This window comes from Phocoena sinus, chromosome 4 (genome assembly GCF_008692025.1).
Source record: "Phocoena sinus isolate mPhoSin1 chromosome 4, mPhoSin1.pri, whole genome shotgun sequence".
Lineage (NCBI taxonomy): Eukaryota > Metazoa > Chordata > Mammalia > Artiodactyla > Phocoenidae > Phocoena > Phocoena sinus.
Window position 1 is genome coordinate 12,258,219 of NC_045766.1, and position 27,358 is coordinate 12,285,576.

At 46.2% G+C, this 27,358-nt stretch overlaps 1 protein-coding gene across 1 annotated transcript; it reads left to right on the forward strand.

The window, feature by feature from the left end:
• The first annotated feature begins 17,367 nt into the window (after positions 1 to 17,367).
• NUDT16 (nudix hydrolase 16) lies at positions 17,368 to 19,905 on the forward strand. The gene is made up of 3 exons (XM_032629821.1): positions 17,368 to 17,536; positions 17,631 to 17,900; positions 18,643 to 19,905. The coding sequence occupies exons 1-3, from the start codon at positions 17,399 to 17,401 to the stop codon at positions 18,820 to 18,822; spliced, it is 588 nt and encodes a 195-aa protein (XP_032485712.1). The 5' UTR covers positions 17,368 to 17,398; the 3' UTR covers positions 18,823 to 19,905.
• Positions 19,906 to 27,358: the final 7,453 nt, after the last annotated feature.

Here is a 27,358-nt window from a genome sequence, read left to right on the forward strand (position 1 = left end):
AGTTCCCTCTATGCCTACTTTCTGGAGGGTTTTTATCATAAATGGGTGTTGAATTTTTTCAAAAGCTTTCTCTGCATCTATTGAGATGATCATATGGTTTTTCTCCTTCAATTTGTTAATATGGTTTATCACATTGATAGGTTTGCGTATATTGAAGAATCCTTGCATTACTGGAATAAACCCCACTTGATCATGGTGGATGATCCTTTTAATATTCTGTTGGATTTTGTTGAGGATTTTTGCATCTATGTTCATGAGTGATATTGGCCTGTAGTTTTCTTTCTTTGTGACATCCTTGTCTGGTTTTGGTATCAAGGTGATGGTGGCCTCGTAGAAGGAATTTGGGAGTGTTCCTCCCTCTGCTATATTTTGGAAGAGTTTGAGAAGGATAGGTGTTAGCTCTTCTCTAAATGTTTGACAGAATTCGCCTGTGGAGCCATCTGCTCCTGGGCTTTTGTTTGTTGGAAGATTTTTAATCACAGTTTCAATTTCAGTGCTTGTGATTGGTCTGTTCATATTTTCTACTTCTTCCTGATTCAGTCTTGGCAGTCTGTGCATTTCTAAGAATTTGTCCATTTCTTCCAGATTGTCCATTTTATTGTCATACAGTTGCTTGTAGTAATCTCTCATGATCTTTTTTATTTCTGCAGTGTCAGTTGTTACCTCTCCTTTTTCATTTCTAATTCTATTGATTTGAGTCTTCTCTCTTTTTCTCTTGATGAGTCTGGCTAGTGGGTTATCTATTTTGTTTATCTTCTCAAAGAACAAGCTTTTAGTTTTATTGATCTTTGCTATTGTTTCCTTCATTTCTTTTTCATTTATTTCTAATCTGATCTTTATAATTTCTTTCCTTCTGCTAGCTTTGGGGTTTTTTTGTTCTTCTTTCTCTAATTGCTTGAGGTGGAAGGTTAGGTTGTTTATTCGAGATGTTTCCTGCTTCTTAAGGTGGGCTTGTATTGCTATATACTTCCCCCTTAGAACTGCTTTTGCTGCATCCCATAGGTTTTGGGTCGTTGTGTCTCCATTGTCATTTGTTTCTAGGTATTTTTTTATTTCCTCTTTGATTTCTTCAGTGATCACTTTGTTATTAAGTAGTGTATTGTTTAGCCTCCATGTGTTTGTATTTTTTACAGATCTTTTCCTGTAATTGATATCTAGTCTCATGGCATTGTGGTCAGAAAAGATACTTGATACAATTTCAATTTTCTTGAATTTACCAAGGCTTGATTTGTGACCCAAGATATGATCTATCCTGGAGAATGTTCCATGAGCACTTGAGAAAAATGTGTATTCTGTTGTTTTTGGATGGAGTGTCCTATAAATATCAATTAAGTCCATCTTTTTTAATGTTTCATTTAAAGCTTGTGTTTCCTTATTTATTTTCATTTTGGATGATCTGTCCATGGGTGAAAGTGGGGTGTTTAAGTCCCCTACTATGAATTTGTTACTGTCCATTTCCCCTTTTATGGCTTTTAGTATTTGCCTTATGTATTGAGGTGTTCCTATGTTGGGTGCATAAATATTTACAATTGTTATATCTTCTTCTTGGATCGATCCCTTGATCATTATGTAGTGTCCTTCTTTGTCTCTTTTAATAGTCCTTATTTTAAAGTCTATTTTGTCTGATATGAGAATTGCTACTCCAGCTTTCTTTTGGTTTCCATTTGCATGGAATATCTTGTTCCATCCCCTTACTTTCAGTCTGTATGTGTCTCTAGGTCTGATGTGGGTCTCTTGTAGACAGCATATATACGGGTCTTGTTTTTGTATCCATTCAGGAAATCTGTGTCTTTTGGTGGAAGCATTTTCATTTAAGGTAATTATCAATATGTATGTTCCTATTCCCATTTTCTAAATTGTTTTGGGTTCGTTATTATAGGTCTTTTCCTTCTCTTGTGTTTCTTGTCTAGAGAAGTTCCTTTAGCATTTGTTGTAAAGCTGGTTTGGTGGTGCTCAGCTCTCTCAGCTTTTGCTTGTCTGTAAAGGTTTTAATTTCTCCATCAACTCTGAATGAGATCCTTGCTGGGTTGAGTAGTCTTGGCTGCAGGTTTTTCTCCTTCATGACTTTCAGTATGTCCTGCCACTCCCTTCTGGATTGTAGGGTTTCTGCTGAGAGATCAGCTGTTAACCTTATGGGGATTCCCTTGTGTGTTATTTGTTGTTTTTCCCTTGCTGCTTTTAATATGCTTTCTTTGTATTTAATTTTTGACAGTTTGATTAATATGTGTCTTGGCGTATTTCTCCTTGTATTTATCCTCTATGGGACTCTCTGTTCTTCCTGGACTTGATTAACTATTTCCTTTCCCATATTAGGGAAGTTTTCAACTATAATCTCTTCAAATATTTTCTCAGTCCCTTTCTTTTTCTCTTCTTCTTCTGGAACCCCTATAATTCGAATGTTGGTGCATTTAATATTGTCCCAGAGGTCTCTGAGACTGTCCTCAGTTCTTTTCATTCCTTTTTCTTTATTCTGCTCTGCAGTAGTTATTTCCACTATTTTATATTCCAGGTCACTTATCCGTTCTTCTGCCTCAGTTATTCTGCTATTGATCCCATCTAGAGTACTTTTTTTTTTTTTTTTTTTAATTTATTTATTTATTTTTGGCTGTATTGGGTCCCCGCTGCTGCACGCGGGCTTTCCCTAGCTGTCATGAGCGGGGGCCACTCTGTGTCGCGGTGTGTGGGCCTCTCTGTGTCGTGGTGTGTGGGCTTCTCTTGTTGTGGAGCACGGGCTCTTCAGCAGTTGTAGCACACGGGCTCTAGAGCGCAGGCTCAGCAGCCGTGGCACACAGGCCCAGCCGTTCCACTGCATGTGGGATCCTCCCGGACCAGGCCCGAACCCGTGTCCCCTGCACCGGCAGGCAGACCCCCAACCACTGCGCCACCAGGGAAGCCCTAGAGTACTTTTAATTTCATTTATCGTGTTGTTCATCGTTGCTTGTTTCATCTTTATTTCTTCTAGGTCCTTGTTAACTGTTTCTTGCATTTTGTCCATTCTATTTCCAAGATTTCGGATCATCCTTACTATCATTATTCTGAGTTCTTTTTCAGGTAGACTGCCTATTTCCTCTTCATTTGTTAGGTCTTGTGCATTTTTATCTTGCTCCTTCATCTGTGGTGTGTTTTTCTGTCTTTTCATTTTGCTTATCTTACTGTGTTTGGGGTCTCTTTTTTGCAGGCTGCAGGTTCGTAGTTCCTGTTGTTTTTGGTGTCTGTCCCCAGTGGCTAAGGTTGGTTCAGTGGGTTGTGTAGGCTTCCTGGTGGAGGGGACTAGTGCCTGTGTTGTGGTAGGTGAGGCTGGATCTTGTCTCTCTAGTAGGCAGGTTCACGTCTGGTGGTGTGTTTTGGGGTGTCTGTGGCCTTATTATGATTTTAGGCAGCCTCTCTGCTAATGGGTAGGGTTGTGTTCCTGTTTTGCTAGTTGTTTGGCATAGGATTTCCAGCACTGTGGCTTGCTGGTCGTTGAGTGAAGCTGGGTGCTGGTGTTAAGATGGAGGTCTCTGGGAGGTTTTCGTCGTTTGATATTATGTGGAGCTGGGAGGTCTCTTGTTGACCAGTGTCCTGAAGTTGGCTCTCCTACTCAGAGGCAGAGCCCTGACTCCTGGCTGGAGCACCAAGAGCCTTTCATCCACACGGCTCAAAATAAAAGGGAGAAAAAGTAGAGAGAATTAGTAGAAGTATGAGGAAAGAAAGAAGGAGAGGAGGGAAGGAAGGAAGGAAGAAAGAAAGAAAGAAGCAAAGAAGGAAAGAAGGTAAGAAGGAAAGAAAGGAGGGAGGGAGGGAGGGAGGAAGGAAGGAGGGAAAGAGGGGAAAAAGACAGAAAGAAAGAAGATACAGTAAGAATAAAATAAAGTATAATAAAGTTATTGAATTAAAAAATACTTATTTAGAAAAAAAAAAGGGACGGATAGAACCTTAGGACAAATGTTGGAAGCAAAGCTATACAGACAAAATCTTACACAGAAGCATACACATACACCCTCACTAAAAGAGGTAAAGTGGGAAAAATCATAAATCTTGCTCTCAGAGACCACCTCCTCAATTTGGGATGATTCGTTGTCTAAAGGAGGGAAGGAAGGAAGGAAAGAAAGAAAGGAAGGAAGGAAGAACGAAGGTAAAGTATAATGTTATTAAAATTAAAATTAATTATTAAGAAAAACTTTTTTTTAAAAAACCATGGACGGATAGAACCCTAGGACAAATGGTGGAAGCAAGACTATACAGACAAGATCTCACACAGAAGCATACACATACACATTCACAAAAAGAGGAAGAGGGAAAAAAATCATAGATCTTGCTCTCGAAGCCCACCTCCTCAATTTGGGATGATTGGTTGTCTATTCAGGTATTCCACAGATACAGGGTATATCAAGTTGATTGTGGAGCTTTAATCCGCTGCTTCTGAGGCTGCTGGGAGAGATTTCCCTTTCTCTTCTTTGTTCTCACAGCTCACCGGGGCTCAGCTTTGGATTTGGCCCTGCCTCTGCGTGTAGGTCGCTGGAGGGCGTCTGTGTTTTGCTCAGACAGGACGGGGTTAAAGGAGCCGCTGATTCGGGGGCTCTGGCGCACTCAGGCCGGAGGGGCGGGAGGGGCACTGCGTGCGGGGCGGGCCTGCGGCGGCAAAGGCCGGAGTGACTTTGCACCAGCCTGAGGCCCGCCGTGCGTTCTCCCGGGGAAGTTGTCCCTGGATCCCGGGAACCGGGCAGTGGTGGGCTGCACAGGCTCCGCGGAAGAGGGGTGTGGAGGGTGACCTGTGCTCGCACACAGGCCCCTTGGTGGCGACAGCAGCAGCCTTAGCGTCTCCCGCCCGTCTCTGGGGTCCGTGCTTTTAGCCACAGCTCGCTCCTGTCTCTGGGGTTCGCGCTTTTAGCCGCAGCTCGCGTCCGTCTCTGGAGTTCCTTTAAGCAGCGTTCGTAAACCCCTCTCCTCGCGCACCAGGAAACAAAAAGGGAAGAAGCTTATGTACTGTTTTGATGAAAGAGCAGTAATCAATTTGTGGAGATGTGACAAAACAAAGGAAAAGAGATTTGAGCTCTGAGGAGGGGTAAACTGTGGGGCAGTGACTAGGAGACACACGGGGAAGCTGATGGAAGATAAGGGTTGAGTTAGTAGGTCTGTCTATACAGATTCATCTCAGCATTGGTGCCCCATCTCCAGCGATAAAAACGTTCTCCTCTCCCTGGTCCAGGGAGAGCGCTTTTCTCATGGGAAATGTATGATTTAGGCAGAATGTGGGAAGGCAGAGGGCTCTTCCTGCATCTACTGTTTAACTACTTTCAGCTCAAAATAATCCTCATGCCAAAGTGGCATATTTGGAGGTGGCCTATTCTGGTCCCCTACAATGGCTAGGAAGACAGGTGCAGAAGGAAAACACCTTATCTCCAGGATTTGTGCTGTGCACTGTATCAGGCATCAAAGAAAGGAAAGCTAGGAAGAAACACCATCTTGGATCAGAGCTCCATGTCTTATAAAAGAAACTCACTGTGTTTACCTTCTAGTTGGTTAATGGGAGCAGCAGAACAGGATTTAAGATGACTAGAAAATTCCTTTTTGATTTTACCATTGGGAAAATGCTTTGTCCCCCAGCCATACTCAGTGTGGGTATTAATCACTGACCAAATTGCTAGATGGTGAGTGGAAACTGGCTGAGGAATTGGAGAGCTAGGAAGTTGCTTGTTATGAATCCGGCACAGGAATGAGGGAATAAAGAAGCACTGCTAGCTTTCGGCTTTGTAAAAAATATATATATTTCACAGGCCAACTGACCTTTCTGCTTTCTATTTATGCAGAGGAAATGCCACGAGCTATTTTGGGTGATGCAGAGATAAGGCACACAAAGGAGAGTGATGGAGTTAATTATTTAATGTATTTGGGGCTGAGGCCAGGGTGAAAGCTCTAGGTCTATTATATGGGATGGGGATAAAGGGGGCAGACAAATCAGACAGTAACTCAAGGGGGGGGGTGGAAATACCCCCCCTCCTCTTTCAAGATGATGGGTAACTCATGTGTGTTAACTACTGTGTCAGAAGGGAAGGGGGCCAGGCCACCAAGATGATAAAGGAGAAACAATGAAAAATGAGGAAGAGAAGGAAAAGGGGTGAGACAGAGACAGAGAGAGGGGACCGGGGGAGGGGCAGGGGTGGACACACAGCAAAAAGTGTTTTAAAATGACCTTCCATAGGACATTCCATCCAAAAACAACAGAATACATATTTTTCTCAAGTGTTCATGGAACATTCTCCACGATAGATCATATCTTGGGTCAAAAATCAAGCCTTGGTAAATTTAAGAAAATTGAAATTGTATCAAGTATCTTTTCCGACCACAACTCTATGAGACTAAACATCAATTACAGGAAAAGATTTGTAAAGAATACAAACACATGGAGGCTAAACAATACATTACTTAATAACGAACTGATCACTGAAGAGATCAAAGAGGAAATTAAAAAATACCTGGAAACAAATGACAATGGAGACACGACAACCCCAAACCTACGGGATGCAGCAAAAGCAGTTCTAAGAGGGAAGTTTATAGCAATACAATCCTACCTTAAGAATCAGGAAACATCACAAATAAACAACCTAACCTTGCACCTAAAGCAATTAGAGAAGGAAGAACAAAAAAACCCCAAAGTTAGCAGAAGGAAAGAAATCATAAAAATCAGATCAGAAATAAATGAAAAAGAAATGAAGGAAACAATAGCAAAGATCAATAAAAATAAAAGGTGGTTCTTTGAGAAGATAAACAAAATTGATAAACCATTAGCCAGACTCATCAAGAAAAAAGGGAGAAGACTCAAATCAATAGAATTAGAAAAGAAAAAGGAGAAGACCAACTGACACTGCAGAAATACAAAGGATCATGAGAGATTACTACAAGCAACTCTATGCCAATAAAATGGACAACCTGGAAGAAATGGACAATTCTTAGAAATGCACAACCTGCCAAGACTGAATCAGGAAGAAATAGAAAATATGAACAGACCAATCACAAGCACTGAAATTGAAACTGTGATTAAAAATCTTCCAACAAACAAAAGCCAAGGACAAGATGTCTTCACAGATGAATTCTATGAAACATTTAGAGAAGAGCTACCACCTTTCCTTCTCAAACTATCCCAAAATATAGAAGAGGGAGGAACAAAACTCATTCTACGAGGCCACCATCACCCTGATACCAAAACCAGACAAAGATGTCACAAAGAACACTACAGGCTAATATCACTGATGAACATAGATGCAAAACTCCTCAACAAAATACTAGCAAACAGAATCCAACAGCACATTAAAAGGATCATACACCATGATCAAGTTGGGTTTATTCCAGGAATGCAAGGATTCTTCAATATATACAAATCAATCAACGTGATACACCATATCAACAAACTGAAGGAGAAAAACCATATGATCATCTCAATAGATGCAGAGAAAGCTTTCAACAAAATTCAACACCCATTTATGATAAAAACCCTCCAGAAAGTAGGCATAGAGGGAATTTTCCTCAACATAATAAAGGCCATATATGGCAAACCCACAGCCAACATTGTCCTCAATGGTGAAAAACTGAAAGCATTTCCACTAAGATCAGGAACAGGACAAGGTTGCCCACTCTCACCACTCTTATCCAACATAGTTCTGGAAGTTTAAGCCACAGCAATCAGAGAAGAAAAGGAAATAAAAGGATATCCAAATCAGAAAAGAAGAAGTAAAGCTGTCACTGTTTGCAGAGGACATGATACTATACATAGAGAATCCTAAAGATGCTACCAGAAAACTACTAGAGCTAATCAATGAAATTGGTAAAGTAGCAGGATACAAAATTAATGCACAGAAATCTCTGGCATTCCTATACACTAATGATGAAAAATCTGAAAGTGAAATCAAGAAAACACTCCCATTTAATACTGGAACAAAAAGAATAAGATATCTAGGAATAAACCTACATAAGGAGACAAAAGACCTGTATGCAGAAAATTATAAGACAGTGATGAAAGAAATTAAAGATGATACAAATAGATGGAGAGATATACCATGTTCTTGGATTGGAAGAATCAACATTGTGAAAATGACTCTACTACCCAAAGCAATCTACAGATTCAATGCAATCCCTATCAAACTACCAATGGCATTTTTCACAGAACTAGAACAAAAAATTTCACAATTTGTATGGAAACACAAAAGACCCCAAATAGCCAAAGCAATCTTGAGAACGAAAAATGGAGCTGGAGGAATCAGGCTCCCTGACTTCAGACTATACTACAAAGCTACAGTAATCAAGACAGTATGGTACTGGACAAAAACAGGTAGATAAATGGTACAGGATAGAAAGCCCAGAGATAAACCCACACACATATGGTCACCTTATCTTTGATAAAGGAGGCAGGAATGTACAGTGGAGAAAGGACAGCCTCTTCAATAAGTGGTGCTGGGAAAACTGGACAGGTACATATAAAAGTATGAGATTAGATCACTCCCTTACACCATACACAAAAATAAGCTCAAAATGGATTAAAGACCCAAATGTAAGGCCAGAAACTATCAAACTCTTAGAGGAAAACATAGGCAGAACACTGTATGACAAAAATCACAGCAAGATCCTTTTTGACTCACCTCGTAGAGAAATAGAAATAAAAACAAAGATAAACTAATGGGACCTAATGAAACTTCAAAGCTTTTGCACAGCAAAGGAAACCATAAACAAGACCAAAAGACAACCCTCAGAATGGGAGAAAATATTTGCAAATGAAGCAACTGACAAAGGGTTAATCTCCAAAATTTATAAGCAGCTCATGCAGCTCAATAACAAAACAACAAACAACCCAATCCAAAAATGGGCAGAACACCTAAATAGACATTTCTCCAAAGAAGATATACAGACTGCCAACAAACACATGAAAGAATGCTCAACATCATTAATCATTAGAGAAATGCAAATCGAAACTACAATGAGATATCATCTCACACCAGTCAGAACGGCCATCATCAAAAAATCTAGAAACAATAAATACTGGAGAGGGTGTGGAGAATAGGGAACACTCTTGCACTGCTGGTGGGAATGTGAATTGGTACAGCCACTATGGAGAACAGTATGGAGGTTCCTTAAAAAACTACAAATAGAACTACCATATGACCCAGTAATCCCACTACTGGGCATATACCCTGAGAAAACCATAATTCAAAAAGAGTCATGTACCAAAATGTTCATTACAGCTCTATTTACAATAGCCCCGAGATGGAAACACCCTAAGTTTCCATCATCAGATGAATGGATAAAGATGTGGCACATATATACAATGGAATATTACTCAGCCATAAAAAGAAATGAAGTTGAGCTATTTGTAATGAGGTGGATAGACCTAGAGTCTGTCCTACAGAGTGAAGTAAGTCAGAAAAAGGAAGACAAATCCCGTATGCTAACACATATATATGGAATTTAAGAAAAAAAAGTGTCATGAAGAATCAAGGGGTAAGATAGGAATAAGGACACAGACCTACTAGAGAATGGACTTGAGGATATGGGGAGGGGGAAGGGCAAGCTGTGACAAAGCGAGACAGAGAGGCATGGACATATATACACTACCAAACGTAAGGTAGATAGCAAGTGGGAAGCAGCTGCATAGCACAGGGAGATCAGCTTGGTGCTTTGTGGCCGCCTGGAGGGGTGGGATAGGGAGGGTGGGAGGGAGGGAGACGCAAGAAGGAAGAGATATGGGAACATATGTACATGTATAACTGATTCACTTTGTTATAAAGTAGAAACTAACACATCATTGTAAAGCAATTATACTCCAATAAAGATGTAAAAATAAATAAATAAATAAAATATTAATCATATTACAGTTATGAAGGAGATTGTTCAAAAATAAATAAATAAATAAAATGATCTTCCTTCGTGTAAGGAAAACAAACTGAACTTGCTCCCAGATGACTTGGATTCTGGCTCCACTGTTGCCATTTACTGTGTGATCTAGGGCAAGTCATTTCCTCTGAGTCTCAGTTACCTGCCTTTGTCTGAAGATAGCCATAAAAAATAAGCAAATTATCTCATATGTTGAATCTCAGGAAATTGCTCATGGGGTTCGGCGTAATGTGTGGGTATGCTTTAAATGCTGTTAAGATACTCTCAACTTTGGAGGAGGAATTATTTATTGTCAGGCTGCCTCATCTCCCATCATTGGAGATTCATCCCTGAAGACTTCCTTAGGCGGCTAAGATTCTAGTAGTAACATGCAAACACACCCAAGTAAACACTTTTAGCCATTTTCAGCCAGCATCTGATTAAAAATTTGCTCACAGTCGGCTGAGAGGCCATGAAGAAAGCAGCTCTGAAAAGGTAACCGAGCTGTGCTGAGGACCAGCTGCGTCCCCCAACCAGGCCTCAACCCACTTCACATTCATGAACCCACCTGTGTGATCCCGGAGTAAGCAGCATCCCCAGTGCCCTCAGGACGCTCAGTTCTCCCCTAACTCCAGAAGGAAATTCAGTCCAACAAATATACATTATGAAATAATATATTTATAAATACTCATTAGGAGTACCAGAATTGTTAACATTTATGCTGACGGAGAGCTTGACTCCAACAGAGTATTTGCAAAGTAGATTTGTAAGTTTAGTTGGGAGACAAACTTTCAACAGCTAGAACATTTTTTTCCCAAAATATTATGCTTTTTCCTTCTCTGAAAGATTGAATTTTTGGTTCCAATTCACCCTTCCCTGGACGCTGACTGCTCCCTTTTAACTTCATAGTTCTTCCCACTATCATGGGAAGAGAGTATTTCCTTACCCTCAGACTCTGAGTTTGGCCATTTAACTCGTTCTGGCTGAGTGATCGCTCAGGAGCAGGAAACTTACAGGGACAGTTGGTTAAAGGGTACAGTGTTTCAGTTATATGGAATGAATAAGTTCTGGAGATTTTATGTACATAGTGACTATAGTTAATAATACTGTATTATTGTATACTTGAAATTTGCTAAGAAAGTAAAGCTTAAGTGTTCTCACCACACACATAAAATATGTGTGGTGATAGATATGTTAATTAGCTTGATTGTGGTAATTTCACAATGTATATGTATATCAATTAAATATATACAGTTTTTATTTGTCAATTATACCTCAATAAAGCTGGGGAAACTATTTCAGGCAAGAAAGAAGGAGACAAAGATCTTACAGACATGAAGAACACAAAGCCTTGTAGGTTCCAGGAATGTGCCATCTTTTTGCACTGGTGGTTCAAGTGTAAGTGTGACCACGGCAGGTTTGAGAGAAAGGTGTGTGGCTGGCTTCTGAGATGGCCCCAGTGGTCCTCACCTCTGGTAGGTATCCTGCTCTGTGCAACTCCCTCTCACGTGGCAACGGGGGTGGCCTTATGGCCGGGAGAATCCTGTAGCAGTCATGTATGACTTCTGAAAACTAGGTCATAAAAGACACGGATCCCATCTTGCTTTCCCTTGGGTCCCTCACTCTGAAAGAAGCTGGCCACTGTGTCATGAGGACACTCAAGCAACCCCATGGAGAGATCTATATGGCATGAAACTGAGGCTTCTGCCACCAGCACTAACTTCCTGTCATGACAGTGAGCCACCCGGGAAGCAAATTCTCCAGCCCTAGTCAGGCCTTCATTTGACTGCAGCCCTTGCTGATCCCTGTCCCTGACCCTCAGCCACTGTGAGATATGAAGTGTTTATTAAGTCACTACATTTTACAGTATGTTTCAGCAACAGATCACTAATACGGAAGGTGAAGTTCACATGTGAGCTGTTGAGTTTGCTCTGCAAGAATCCCTTAGAAATGCGAAGCACCTGAAGAGGGCGTGACTTTAAGCTGTAACTTGAGACCTTGTGAAGGGCAGGTTTGGAAAGGGTGAGACAGGCAGGACAGCAAGGCAGTTAGGAGGTTAGTCCAGGTGAGCAAAGATGAAGCCTGACCTTCATCTGATGAGTCAGGGCATGGAGAGTGGAGACGATGAGAGGGAACTGAGGGGCGAAGGCTGCCTGGGGTGGGTAAAGGAGGAGGGTGCTGGTGAGGCTCCTAGGTTTCCAGCCAGGGGCCGCTGGGCAGGCGGTGGGCATACACAGAGGTGGGGTTACAGGAGACGCAGGTCGGGGAGAAATACTGAGCTCATTCCTGGGTGTGCTGGACTTGAGGCATTTGTGGGGTATTCAGGGGGAGAGGTCCAGGTATGGACTGGAGGTGTCTGAAAAGTTCTGTCTTCCTAGTGAAATGGATCCACCTGATGAGCTCCAGACAACACAGCCATGGATATTTTTGATGCTGCACCTGCAAATAACCAAGAAGAGGGCTGACTTCTGTAGAATGCCACCTCCTTGAAGGCTGCTGGATGTGATTGCAGGTATGTGAATGCCTGAAAAATAATAATAACAGCAGCGTCTAACACTTTCAGTAGGTCCTTTTGGATAAACACCAACAGGCTCTAGCTGGCAGCTCTCTGAGGGTAGCACCTCCTCTCCCTCCCTCCCTCCCCCATTCCTATACTCTTCAAAATCAGTGGTTCTTAATCTTGGCTCCGCATTTGAAACACCTGGGAAATTTTATGAGAATTAAGTGGGATGATGTAAAATTTCCTGACAGATGAGAGATGCTGGTTGCAGTCCTCTTTTGCCTAAAAAGTGAGACCAGACCCTCACCTCTCTCTCCCTCTCCTGGACCAAAAGGGATCCTATCTATGAAAGGGTTTTGTGAAATGCAAAGCTTTATTCAACTTTAAATTACAACCTTTACCTTTAACTTCATGAGAAGTCAAAGTGCTTTTTATTTTTAACTTTTTACTATGAAAAACATCAAATTATGTTAAAGAGAATAATATAATAAGCCCTTGTTAGGGAACTGTCACTCAGCTTCAGAAATGATCAGTTCGTAGCCAATCTTATTTATAGTATCACCCATTACCCCCTCACTGGCTAATTTTTTATCATTCATAAATATTTCAGCATGTATCTATAAAACATAAAGACTCTTTTTTGTAAAAAGCCACAATACTACTATCACATTTTAAGCATGATCAATAATTCCTATATATCAAATATCCACTCAGTATTCACATCTCCCCCACTTTGTTTCTTCAGATTAGGATACAAGCAATCCCTTCACTAGATGTCTCCTCAATCTCTTTTAATGTATAGATTCTACCCCCATCTCCCTTCCCCATGTAATTCATTTATTGAAGAAACCAGCTCATTTCTTTCGTAAAGTTTCCTTCAGTCTAGATGGCATCATCCTGATTTTTTTAAAAAATAAACTTTATTTTTTATAAGTATTAGATTTACAGAAAAATTGTGAAGACAGTACAGAGACCCCAGACAGTTCACGCAGTCGCCCCTATAATTACCATCATAGCACGAGTGCATACCACCCACAGGACTTACCACTGTTGATGCTGCCCTGGATCACCCGGCAGAGGCCCCACTCCTACCCCCTTCCATTATGCCCCCTTTGGAAAGAAGTGGCTGTTCCCAGCAGCCCATGCTGAAGGAGTCGACAGTTAACACTTCACCATCTTCAGGGGACAGCTCTCCTATATCAATTATTTCAACTACTTCCGCATGGGAGATCTTCTTTTCCCCCATTTATGTACTTATTCATGATTTAGATCAGTATAGACCCATAGAGATTTATTTCATCCTTTGGGTTATAATCTAATACTGCTTTATTTTCTTGCCCAGACTGTTTCAGCTTTAGCTGTAGGGAGCTCTTTAGCTCTTGAGTTGGTTCCTGTGTCCTTATCCCTTTGACAAACTCCCATCGATATGGGTGTTTTGTTTTTTTATTTTTCATTATTGATTTTTGGATTTTCGGTGCACTTCCTTATTTTCTGGCATCACAAGATGCTCCAGGCTCATCATGTACCCACTGTGTATATTTCCTACCCCAGTGCCTGAATCAGACTTCTCCAAGGAGCCTTGGTTCCTTTTATTGGGAAATGGTAACAGAAACCAAGATCTGGGCACTGGGTGTGCTTGTTGCTCCTGGGGAATCGCTGTTTCTAGGCCCTCCCAGATGACAGAGCAATGAAATTTATATGTGTACGAAATAACCCTTGAATATACACTTATCCAAAAATGTTTCTGTTTGTAACCATCTGTATCTAAACTAAACAAATTCTTACTGATGTCTCCAACTCTAACCCACTACCACCTGGAACATTCTAGCTTCTTCCTGATATTTGAAAAAGATGTTCTTTTGTATTTCTTATAATATGGTGGTTAGGTTCAAATTCAATTTTTTGGCAAGAATATTTCATAGGTGGTGCATTCTTCCATCATTTTAGTGATGTTAGCAGCCATTGATGATCATTTCCTAGAATCTCTTAATTCTTTAAAGTTTTTTAAAAAAGCAAAGTTTTGATCGGCTCCATCTTTCTTCTCTGAATAACTGGAATTCTCTATAGAAAGAAAAACCTCCCCTCATCAACTATTTGGTTACCCTGAGGTAGAGCCCATATAAAAAGGATAAATGCTTAAATCCTTGCCTCATTATCTTATAATGAGTATGTTCCCTAGCATCCTCTGAGGCTGAACACTGAGCTATTTTTGGTTTTGAACTTGCAGCATCTCTGGAGGCACATGGCTCAGCTCTCTACCTTGAGCCCCGACTGCTAGGCAGTCTGCCTCAGGAGGTAGAATAGCAGAGGGTAAGAGGCTGGGCTCCCCCGGCAGAGGCAGAGAGCAGTTTGGAAGGGGAGGCAAGATTGGAGTGTCTTGAGGGCTTCCATATTGATTCATCCTGAAAAAGCTCTGGTCTCCAGTCATTTTCTTGCAGAGCTGTTGCCTTGCTTTCATAGTTTTTCACATTGCCTTAGAAATAGCCGAATCCATCTTTAAAAGTCTCCTCAAGCAACCATAAAAGAAAAATACAACAGCCAGAAGCTCTGGAAAGTGCATGTTTGACCCTAAATCCTTCAAGGAAACCCTTCTAGGAGAGAAACCAAGAAACCCTTTGGAGTGTTAGGGGTAAGGGTTAGGGCACTGTTCTCAGCCCTGGTTCCGTACTAGAGTCACCTGAAACACATATAAAAACCACTTACAGTTAAGCACCACTGCCAGAGGTTCTGATTCGATTGGTCTGGGGTGGAACCCTGGAAGTGGCAGGTCTTTTTTCTTTTATTATTTTTTTATTGAGGTATAGTTGATATATAATATTATATAAATTACAGGTGTACAATATAGTGATTCATAATTTTTAAAGGTTGTACTCCATTTATAGTTATTATAAAATATTTGCTATATCCCCCGTGTTGTTCAATGTTATCCTTGTAGGTATTTTGTACCTAATATTTTGTACCTCTTAATCCCCTGCCCCTATACTGCCCCTCCCCCCTTCCCTCTCTCCACTGGTAACCACTAGTTTTTTCTCTATACCTGCTTATTTTTTGTTATATTCACTAGTTTGTTGTATATTTTAGATTCCACACGTAAGTGATATCATATAGTATTTGTCTTTTGCTGTCTGACTTATTTCACTTAATACAGTATCCTCGAAGTCCATCCAGGTTGCTGCAAATGGCTAAATTTCATTCTTTTTTATGGCTGAATAGTATCGCATTGTATACCACATCCATTTGTCAATGGACATTCAGGTTGTTTCCATGTCTTGGCAATTGTAATGCTGCCACAAACATTAGGGTGCATGTACCTTTTTGAATTAGTGTTTCTGTTTTTTGTTGTTGTTTTATTTTTTGTTTGTTTTTCGGATATATACCCAGGAGTGGAATTGCTGGGTCATATGGCAGCTCTATTTTTAGTTTTTTGAGAAACCTCCATACTGTTTTCCACAGTGGCTGCACCAATTTACATTCTGGAATAGGCAGTTTTTATGAGCTTTTTGCAAGGTTTAATCGTTTAACCAGGGCCATTTCTAAGCCCCCTAGAACTCTAAAAGGGGAATGAGTGTGTCACACCTACAGTCTCATCACCTCGATCCAGTTGCCTGATGTCAGTAGATACCATCTCTGCCACGTTACTCAGAAGACTAAGCTAGGAAAGATGATGCCAGGAACGTCTCACTCCACCCACCTCCCCTCCCTGCCCCATTCTGAGGCCTGGTTAGTGTGGCTCAGTTCCAGCCAGGGGGCCTTTAACATAAGACTCTACCCCACCCTTGACTCCACAGATAGCTACATTTGCTGTGCCTGGCACTGTTCTAAGTGCTTTAAATCTCTAACATCCTTAATAGGTTGGAATACTCTGCACTTAACAGATCTGAGAGAACTGACTGCCTTGCTAAGGTCGCCAGCCTGTGTCTGGGTGGGTACTTGGGCTCTTTCGCATCACGTGCTGTTACTAACAGGCTGTGACTCCAAGCCCAGCCCCTCTCAAGAAGCTGCCTCCTCCTTTCCTCTGTGTAATAAATATTGACTCTTGAGGAGAGATGACCTGCACAGAGCGCAGGGCCTGAGAAAAGGTGGGGAGGCCTGGGGCGAGGGATTCTGAACCCCTGTTCCTCACTCAGCATCAGGTCCTGAGGAGCCCCCTGCCCTGGGGGTGCGCGGTTCCCCACCTTCCTTCACAGCTCAGTAGTCTGAGCGTATGTGAGAGTAAAGTCTAGAAAGCCTTGGGCACTTCTTCTACCTCTGACCCTTGCTCTCCTTCCTGTGCCTACAGGGTTTCACCCACAGCCCTTTCCTCCCTTACTCTTTCCTGGAAAATCTCGTGGGTCTGTCCATCCTATCCACCACCTATTGCCACCCCCAATTTCAGAACTACACTATTGTTGCTCACCCCCCTCCTATAATCCCCATCCCAGAAAGTGACAGCGCCATCCACCCTGACGTCATCTTGGCAAATTCCCCCCGACACTCAATCAGCTACTGAGTCCCCGCAGTGTCACCCTCAGGATGGCTCTAACACCCATCGCTCCTCTGTCCCCACCACCCAGGGAAGGCTGCGGCTTGGAAGCCAACTCTGCTAACCCTTACCCCACCCCAGGCCCCGGGCTTTGTGTACCATCCAGACCAACTAGGTGTGGCTCCCAGGATGCGTCCCTAATTAGATAATTAAACTCAGCCTGCAAACCTCTTCGCACGGCCCAGCTCTCTCAACCGGCTGGGGAAGTCCCCTGGAGCTAGACTGTGACGTCAGCACTATTAACGGTCTCCCGCCGCGTCCAGGACCTGTCCACGCCTGCAGCCTTGCCCGGGCCAAGGCCCACTTCCCCGTGCCAAGGCCCACTTCCCCGGAGTCCCACTTGGCCCTAGGCTTCCCGGGGCCGATTACCCGCCGCCGCGCCCCTCTGATTGGCTGCCTTCCGAGCCCACGGCCGCGCCCCGCCCCAGGCCCTGCAGGGATTGGTCCTGGCCGCCAGGCCCTGCAGGGATTGGTCCTGGCCGTCCCGCCCGCTACCCACGTCGGCCCCCTGGACAGCCGAGCGGGGAGGTCCGGTCATGGCCGGGATGCGCAGGCTGGAGCTGGCGGAGGCCTTGCAGCTGGGGCCGGGCTGGCGGCACGCGTGCCACGCGCTGCTCTACGCGCCGGACCCGGGGTTGCTCTTCGGCCGCATCCCGCTGCGCTACGCAGTGCTGGTGAGGAAGGGGCGCACCCGGCCACCGCTCGCCCCCGCCCCGCGGCCAGGCCGCCTTGGGCGCCCCCGGCCATCACCGCTTCCCTCTCCCGCAGATGCAGATGCGCTTTGACGGGCGCCTGGGCTTTCCCGGCGGATTCGTGGACTTGCGGGACTGCAGCCTGGAGGACGGGCTGAACCGCGAGCTAGGCGAGGAACTGGGCGAGGCCGCGGCCGCCTTCCGCGTGGAGCGTGCCGATTACCGCAGCTCGCACGCCGGGTCCCGGCCGCGCGTCGTGGCGCACTTCTACGCCAAGTGCCTGACCCTGGAGCAGCTGACTGCGGTGGAGATGGGCGCGCCGCTCGCCCGGGACCACGGGCTGGAGGTGGGGCCAGCCCAGGACCCCACCCCGCGTCTTCCAGCTCCCGAAGGCCTGTCCCACAGTTTCCTCGTGTAGTTGGGGTCTGGGTGACTAGTTGCAGCCAACCTGGTCTCCCTGCAAAGATCGAACCCCCTCCCCACTTCACAAGCCTCTACAGTTGTCTTTGTAGAACACACCCATCCAAGTCACTCTTCTAGTCCCCCTTGATAGTGGCAGGCGTTGCACCTTAGGCCCCTGTTTTTCTTGAGTAGAAGTGGCCTGATGTTTTGAGGGAAAACCCTGGCACTTAGGCGAGGATAGAGGGGGACATTGTGTATGGCGATGGTTCTCAAACTTTGGCGGGTATAAGAATCATCTGGGAGGCTTATTAAAACTGATTACTGGCCCCACTCCCAGAATTGCCGGCTCAGTGGGGGAGGGGTAGAAGGACCTGAGAATTGCATGTTTCAAAAGTTCCTAAATGGTGCTGATGCGGCATTTTGAGGACTACTGCTGTAGGGCCCAGGGTGCATCCCGGAGGCAGGAGCCACTTCTGTGATGTGGGAAGGGTTAGCTTTTGCGGAGCTGGAGGGCATGACCTGGGTCATTTGTCTGCAAAGACCTGGGCCCTCTAGGGCCACAAAGGTGTGCGTCCTCAGGCCTGGTCCTGCTGGACTGATAAAGGGGTGAGACCTCTGATCTAGAAAGATCTGGCTGGGATGAGCTCCCTGCGTTCCCAGAGTCTCATGTCTCCTTCCTTTCCCAGGTGCTGGGCCTGGTACGGGTGCCCCTGTACACCCTGCGGGATGGTGTGGGAGGCCTGCCTGCCTTTCTGGAGAATACGTTTATTGGAAATGCACGGGAACAGCTGCTGGAAGCCCTCCAGAACCTCGGACTGCTGGAACCTGGCTCTTTCGCACGCTTAAAGTTCTCAGCTCGTCCCTAGAGGCTGCCCTCCACAAACCCATGGAACCTGCCTGAGATCAGGGCCTTTGTACTGGAGAGGGAGGGAGGAAAAAGGGAATGTTTTCTCTTCTGGGCCTGGGCCTGATAGATGATAACAGATTAAAAGGAAAAGGTGTGTAGTGTGTTCTGAGCAGAGGGCCACGTGGCGACTCATGGCGTCAGTGGCAAAAGTCCGCAGCTCATCCTGGGCGCCCTGGCAGATTCACAGAGCCTGCATCTTCCCTGTACATGTGCACACATACAGCCTAGTGGCCCCCAGACACACACTCACACACAAGCTGATGCCTCCCCCATCCCTTGTCGTGTCCAGTTTAAGCAGGAAGTGGCACGTGTGGGGCGTAGCTTGTCGCCATACCCATCTCCTTGCTGGGGAGGAGCTTCTGAACCAGGGACGCTTTCTCCCCACACTCCTACATGGCTGTTCCCAGGTTCTAGCCCAGCCCATGCTTGTTGGGGAGGACAGAGAAGCAGAGGACCCGTTTTCCCCCTGAAAGTAGTTGCATCCTTGCCTGGGGGTTGGCCAGAGCAGTATCCCCCCGAAAGGGTGGTAGAGGGCCCTAACCTACCCCCTGCCCTCTTCCGAAACTGAGCAGAAGGCGTGAGGAAAAGGTTTGGCCTCCTTGGACTGACCTTGGACTCGAGACCCCTGGGTTCTGGTGCATTTCCTCCAGGGCTTTCACTTGGGATCCCTTAGACTCTGGGGACAGTGAAGGGAGCTGGCCCAGCCCTGATCTAGACCTGCCCCAATAAAAAAGAGCCTCCCAGTAAAGAAGGGCTTATAGCCGGGCCTCAAAGCCCTTCAGTTCCTTCAACAAATTAGCTGTATGAGGTATTGGTGATCTAGGGATGAGAGGGCCATAGATTGCTCTCCGTGCAGCCAGGAAACTTCTTCTTAAAGGGCCAAATGGTAAATATTTTAGGCTTGGTGGGGCACATGGTGTTTGTAGCAATTGCATAACTCTGCCAAGTCAGAAGTAGCAGTGGACAATACATAAATCAGTGGGTGTGGCTGTGTTCCAATAAAACCATTTAAAAAGAGATGTGGCCAGGCTGTGGGCCACAGTTTGCCAACCACTGCTCTAGAAATGAAGATAAGATTAATTAAATTATGATGCTTATTTACTTGTTTTATTTATGTCTGTGTTAAGAAGGAAATAAAGGATTGCTACAGGTCCCACCTTGGTATCTTTCACTTTTAGTTGAGGTGGTCCAGAAGGGCCTCTGTGAAGAGCATTTAGGCTGAAGGATGGAAAGGACAGAGCCAGGGAGGAGTGTGGGGAGAGGATTCTGGATGTTCCAGGGAGGAGCACGTGTTAAGGCTCTGGGAACGAATCTTGGCAAATTATCCCAGAACAAAGGTAGGGAGTGAGACTCCATTTCTCAGTTGGGGGTGGCAGCGGGGGTGGGGGGTTGGTAGGGGGAAGCAGAGAATTTGCAGCAAAAGGCCAGTGTAATTAGACTAAAGTAAGCAAGGGGAGGTGAAGCAGGAGCCAGATGGTACAGAGCCTTACAGGCCATGGTCGGGGCGAGGTGTGTGGAGCACGGACTGGAAGTGGGTAGGAGGGGAAGTGGAAGGTGGTGCTGATCTGGGCCTGGATGGCAGAGGAAGTGGAGAGAAGTGGGGGCCCTTGAGAGATGGTGGTGGCAGCACTGACAGGCCCTCTCATGGGCTGGCTAGAGGGTGGGGTGAGGAGAGAGAAGACTCAAGGGTGACTTTTCAGCTGGTGCCTTAAGGTGTTCAACTTATGGATGAAGGGAAAGCCTGGCGAAGCTGGAAGGGGACCACACAGGCTTTTGGAGGGGATGGAATCAAGGTCATTTTGGATGTGTTGCGACCTAAATTTGTGAGTCGTCCACATAAAAATGGTGTGGCAATACTTCAGACTGGATGGGGTCATCCAAGGAGAGAGAAAAGAGAAGAAGACTCAGGACAGGGCCCTAAGGGAACCCAGCCCTGAAAGTCTGCGGGGAGAAGCAGGACATGTTCAGGAGGACAAGGAACTGAGAGGAAGCTGCTTGAAGAGGGTGGACATGCCAGGCTCTCAGGAGCGTTTCGGTGAAAGGAGGGCAGAACTGTCTCTTGGATGTCTTAGCGTGGAGTCGTGGATGACCTGGAGGGGAGCCGTTTCAGGAAGGGGTGGGAGTTGGTTGAGTGAGTAGGTGGTGATAGGGTGGACAGTGAGAAGCAGGTCCAGAGGGTGTGAGAAATGGGGTGAGAACTGGAGAGGGCTGTCAGGTCAGGGAGGGTTTGCAGTGGGAGAGCCTGGGTGTCGATGGGAACAGTCAAGGTAGAGAGTGGAGAGAGGGTTCCTGAAGGGGCACAGTCCGTGCAGAAGGAGGCGGGCTGAGCCCTCTGAGAGGACAGCCAGTCCTGCAACACAATGGGCTCAAGAAGAGGAGGGGAAAGTATAGAGGAGGAGGGGCTCAATTAATGGTGGGCTGAAGGAGCTGTAATCTCTTCCTGGTGAAATGAAGTGAGACCATCAGCTGGATGTGGGTGGAGGATGTTCTCAGAGGGTGTGAGGCAGTCCTTCATCCGCACCTGGGAAAGCAAGTCGGTTACAGAAACGCAGAAGGGCAGGCGGGGCTGAGCTATGAGACGAGGATCTAGGCGCTTAGATGTACCACATCTGGGGGGGGTGGGTGTACACACACGCATGTGTTTCCCCCACAGCTGTGTTCAGGTGGGACAAGGTCACTGACGCAGAGCTGGGCCTTTCCCAGAGGAGCACAAGGGAGGAGGGGCAAGGCGGCTGAGATTACAGGAGACGTAATGCTGGACTGTGGGGTGTAAGGTTTAATCTGAATAAGACGGGAATTGAAGGCAGGAGGTGACCCCGGAGGGGTTAGTGAACTGGAGGTCTTGATGAGGTAGGACTCCAGCATGGGCTGTGGTGGGTGGGGAGGGGTACTTGAGCCAGAGAGGGTGTTTCTGAAGCTGAGGTGGAGCCATCATGGGAAAGTCAAGGTCCATGTGATGAAGCCAGAAACTGACAGCTGCTGGAGAGGGTAGTGTGAGCTACTAGCCAAGTCCTCCGCGAGGCTCCAGGAGGGGAAGGAGGGCATTGACAGGGCAGGAGCCCTGGGCGAGAGGGCTGTGAAGAAGGGGTGGGTGGGGACGGGTGGCAGCTCTTGACCTTTGAAGGGGTGGGGGTGGGAGCAGCTGCAGAGATCAGGTAGGTGCCTGGAGAGGTGGACGACTCTGTCCTTTGTCTCCTAACCTGGCCCTGACCGCCGCCGTCAGCTCCCCAGGTAGGCAGGCCGGGGGAAGGGATGCCTCAGAGCCTCCCAGGGCACAGCCTGCACCCGTTCCATCTGTGCTGTGTGTCCGCAGCCCTCGCTCATCCCTGTGTGGAGGCAAGGTCCCTGTGGCCGAGCAGGATCCGAGTGCTGGCATCGCTTACCTTGCCTGGTGCTGGGCCTGCGCAGACCTGGCCCGGGTCCCAGCCGCACACACTGCTTCACAGCCCTTACAGACTGCATCTTCATGCTGGGCTGTCCCGGCATGTCAGAGCCTCCTAGCAGTGCAGTCGTCAGCTTGCTTTTTTGTTTATACTAAATCTTTTTATTTTTTGGCTCTGGGGATTGTTGAGGGGGACAGCCCGTGGCTTCCCTGTATCATCCCCACACGCACTCTCCCAGTGAGGGGGTGCTGTCTCAGCCAGCCCCCCTAGAGTGTTCGTCTTTCTGTGGCTTGAGTTCGTTTCGCCTGCCTCATCTTTCCGTCTGCAGGCAGGCAGGGAGGTGATGGCACACCCGCCTCTGGTCTCTCCCCTCTTATCCAGTACCTTCCTGCTGCAGTATGAAGAAAACCCCTGGCCTGGAGAAACCAGTCATCAAGGGGAGAGAGAAGTCAGGCAGCTCCGTGGAATCCTTGACCCCATTAACTGCGGTGGTGACTCAGCCAGCACCTGACCTCTTCCTCATCTGAGGAAGTTTGTGGTTCCTGTGGGGAGGGTAAAGCAGGCAGACCATGCTGGGTCTCCACCTCATGCTGGCCCCTCTCGCATTTTGTTTCATGGGAGGTGAGTGGCCCTGGCTGCATCCCCCCAAACACATATTTCTGCCTTTCTCAGCAGAGTCAGCAAGATGCTCGCACTTCTCGTTTCTCTGCTTTTTCCTTGCGGCTGCAGCGGCTGGTGCTGAATTCACACTTTTGGGCCCCATGCTGTCCGGAGCCAGAGTCTCCTTGGTTATCGAATTTCTGGCAAAGCTGCTGCTTTGAGCAGAAACATTTGAGGAGAGTGGCTGCCACCTTCACAGTTACTCAGGCCAAAGGCTGCTGAGTAAACCAGACCAGGGCAGACGTGCAGATGAGGGAAGGCGAGGGTCCTATGACTTTGGTTTATTGCACAGAAAACTTATTTTCTCCAAACCCTCCCCTCCACACAGACAAGTGAACATGAGAAAAAAAAACAGAGAAATTTTATCTGATGAAATTAGTGAATGGCGACAGAATCTGAGCCTAGCTAGCAAATGCTGTACCTTGGCCCTCCTCAGGGACAGGCAGTGAGCAGGAGGTGGGGGGCTATATTTAAAACAGGGTCACTTCTGAGGAGGAAGGACAGGGCATGGGCAGGGCAGAGGAAAGAGAAACACCCACCATGGACTTAAGGCCACAGAAAACTCCCAGGAAAAAAAACCACATGGCCTCGCCCCCTAACTCCGCAAGAGGCAGGAACGTGGAAGTTCACGTTCCCTCCAGGTAAAGGCAGCCTGGTAGAGGCCAGAGGCAGAGAGATGAAGCTGCCTTCCGGGCCACCTCCCTCATCCCCGCCCCTCCTCCCCCATGCCCGCCCCACCCCTGCCAAGCGCTCTGCTCGCATATGAGCGCAGCCCTCTCCTACCCCCCTGGTGCCTGTTACCCTCCACAGGCATTCCCAGGGGATGCAGTGGCAAGGACCTCTCTCCTTCCAGTCAGATGACCCTGGTGGGGTTTTCAGTAATCATAAACAGCCCTTGGAAAAGCCCCGGGAGGGCGGCTGTTACCCACAGCCCCGGCCCCCCAGCCTCTCCTGGCCGCTGAAGAACAGACTGATCCATTCCCACCTTCCTGCGGTCCAGGACTGCTTCCAGGTGGGGATGTAGGCAGAGGCCAGGTAACAGGAAGGAGCGAGCAGGTGAGTGAGCCATGTGCTTGTTGAGGGCAAAGGAGTGGAAGGATTGCCTCCAATTCACTGAAGTAAACAGGAAATAACAACATGGGGTCTGTTCATGAAAGGGACGTGAACACTGGCTGTAAATGATAAAGAGCATTCTCTAGAAGAATGATTCCCCAACAGAAGCAGGCTTTGCTCAGGGAATTTAAGGAATACATGGACTGGGGAATAAGAGGAAAGATGGAATAAGACACGAACAGCTGGCAGCCCCGAGGAAAGGATTTAAAGCGTTAGATCTCTATTAGCTTTCTTTAACTGATCAAGAGTTTATCCACAATGACTGCATGAATTTCAGATTATATACAGGATATCTATGGAAAATGCAAGGAGAAGTCAACACAACAGTATTGGGAGAGCACAAACTCAGTCCTTGACAGATAAAATGTCAACGTTTAAGTACAGAATCTAGGATATATAATAATGATGGTGATGGCAACAAATATTCTGGCAGTGCTTACTGTGCTGTGGGCACTATTCTAAGTAAGCTGTTTTCATGTGTTAACATATGTAACAACCCAACTATATCAGACAGAGATACTATTATATTATCTCCAGACTCCAAACAAAGAACTTAGGCACAAACGTCAGCAAAATAAAAGATAAATCCTGAACTCTGTTGATTGAAGCAGAGAATCTACCTTTAAGGAACCAGGAAACATTTACCAAATTACTCATCTATTGGGCCTTAGAAAACCTCAGTAAATCCTCTCCAGTCTTGTACCACCTCTGAAATGACAGAGTACACATCACACTCTCTGAGCACAACGTGATAAAACTGGAAATAAATGACAGGGAGAGACACTCATAAACTTTCTTCTTTATGCTCTTTCATATTGCCTGAACCTTCTACAATGTGTACGTATTTTGTTTTTAAAATGACCAGTTAAAAAAATAAAAAGGAAATTGCTTTTTTCTTGTGAATTTACAGAAACCCAACCCAAATGAATCTAAAGAAACAAGGAAAGGATTCAGGGTGGACATGCGACCCGTCCCAGGAAGAATGTTGGGTAGTTTGTTGAGTTGAAGGAGGACTGAAGTTCTTCAGCCCCAAATGAGAAAGTCACGGTGGAGCTTGAGTAGCCAGGTGTGGTCATGTGCTCACCTGGGCCCTCCCTGCCGACACTAGGACTATGCAGTTGACTGACCAGGCCAGGCTCCTCCGCCCTCGTAGTGGCTGGGGGAGCAGAGAGGAGATCTGGGGATGTAGCAGACCCCCGAGGGAGGGGGCAGGGATGCTGTGTAGCACAAACAACTCATGCCTACCACAGGTGGAAAAAAAGGCTAGAGACTCAAACTTCCTCTTTGTTCCAATAGGGATCGTGTTCATGAGATTCCATAATTCTTCACGTGGCTGTACTTCACAAAGTGTAGAAACTCATGCCTGCAATTTGCAGCCAAAGTGTTGCTCCATGCTGCTACATAGCCCCCACAGGATCCCTTTTAATGGCTGCATAATGTTCCACGCAGGCATTTCCCCTGCATTTTGATCACCTCCCCTTTAGTTTCTCACCCTCCGACCCACTAGAGCTGAGGAAGCCACTTTGACCTCAGGCTCATTGCAGGGCAAACCTCATCCCCTTCCCCAAGCCACTAACCCTCGACCCCCACCCCAGCTTCCCCTCCCACATGCACCTTTTGCCTCACTAACTCCCATTCTTTCTTATTTTTAATGTCACTTCCTAAGGGAAGCAGTCTCTGGTCCTGACCTTCTGGACTAGGTTAATCTACCTCATACTATATAGAAAATGATAGTGTAAAATGGAATAAAAGAGTATGCAACCCCCCAAAGTAGGAAAGAATACCATAAAATCATGTCAGGTAATTAACTCATCATAATTTTATGGGTTTTTCCCCCCTAGATTTTGTCATGTTTATGGTATTTTTCAGCTTTTGAAAGTTGTAATTCGTTGTGCTTTTATATCCTATATCGATATTCACTTTGGTTTCCTTTTTCTAAATTTGGTTTCTTTCTTTCCTAAAGAACATTCTCCAAGTTGTATGAGATTCATGTCTCACAAAGACTAGTCCGGCTGAGTGTGGAGGCCTGGACGCCCTCGCTATCGGTGTGGATCTAGGCAGGCAAGGCCTGTCACCACCTCACACCCCCTGAAGTCCCCGATGCCAGGATGGAGCCCCAAAGCCAAGGCCAGGGTGTAACTAAATAGGGAATTATCTGTCATCCGTTTGACCTTTTTTCCAGCTTCTAGAGCTAGCTCAAGTTGTTCCTTGTTTATGCGATAGATGGTAAGTTATCTAAATTTTCCACCCTAAGACTTCAGGGTGATGAAGAGGAGAAGAGGGCATGGAGAAGGTAATTGAAGCTTTGTGAGCAGGAAGTGGCCAAAACAGTGGTCTCGGAGCTCCAAGCCTTTCCCTGGCGATGCTGTTCTTGGTGGTCATGTGGAGGATTTAATGACTCTAGGCCGGTCATTCCCCGTGGGAATGACACCCCATCCACAAAGGGTGGGTTCCATCTGCTATGGTCATGTAACAAATCATCCCCAAATGTAGTGGCTTAGAGTAACAGCAGTTCCTTTATCCTTCATGGCTGGGGTTAGATCCAGGCTGGACTTGAGCAGCTGCAGGCTGGCCAGGCCTGTCTCTTGCCACGCAGTCTCAGGCTTTTTCATGGTGACTGGCTTGGGCGCCTCGGAGTGGTCACCTCAGGGTGTTCAGACTGCTTACCTGGCCATCAGGGCTCCAGAAAGCAAGATGGAAGTTGCACGGCCTTGTCTGAATCAGCCTCAGAAGTCAACTTCATTTCTGCCATGTTCCATTGGTCACAAACAACAAAACTCACATAGACTTGAGGGGTGGGGAAGCTGGACTCCATCTCTGGTTAAAGGAGTGACCAAGTTCTAGAAGATCAGGTGGGACAGATATCTTTGCAGCCATCTTTGGTATCTAGAAGTATTGATTATAAAAGAGGGTATTGGGTGTGAGAACCCTCCTTGCAGGCCTACCCTACCTCAGCACACCACTCCAGGAACTCTTCAGAGGGATCCAGGCATGAATTTGACAGGTTTGAATTCAGAGTCCTTGAACGCAGGTCCTGCTGTGGTGCCGGCTTTGAAGCTCATCCTTCTCCCACTGGGGTGGGGCTGCCAGGAATGAGGCCGCCAGGAAGAGCCAGTCACAGCTTAGACATCTCTGGATATGCACGCAGGGTGGTGCCGTGTCAAAAGGCTGAGGTAGACAAGTTCAGGTCCTGGGCTTTTCCCTGGCGAGTTTTGCAGTGGTGGTCGTGTGTGGGGAACAGCAGGTCTGACGTCCCCTTGTTTCCATTATTCTAAGACAGACATTAAACTCTCTGAAGTCAGGATAGGTCTTACAACTCATGCCAGGTGGTGGTCCTGA

Bases quoted from the DNA above. Each gene is read 5' to 3' on its own strand.
- NUDT16 (XM_032629821.1), top strand. From the start codon at position 17,399: ATGGCCGGGATGCGCAGGCTGGAGCTGGCGGAGGCCTTGCAGCTGGGG. The intron at 17,537-17,630 runs GTGAGGAAGGGG...CCTCTCCCGCAG, and splicing joins CGCTGCGCTACGCAGTGCTG to ATGCAGATGCGCTTTGACGG. The intron at 17,901-18,642 runs GTGGGGCCAGCC...TTCCTTTCCCAG, and splicing joins CCCGGGACCACGGGCTGGAG to GTGCTGGGCCTGGTACGGGT.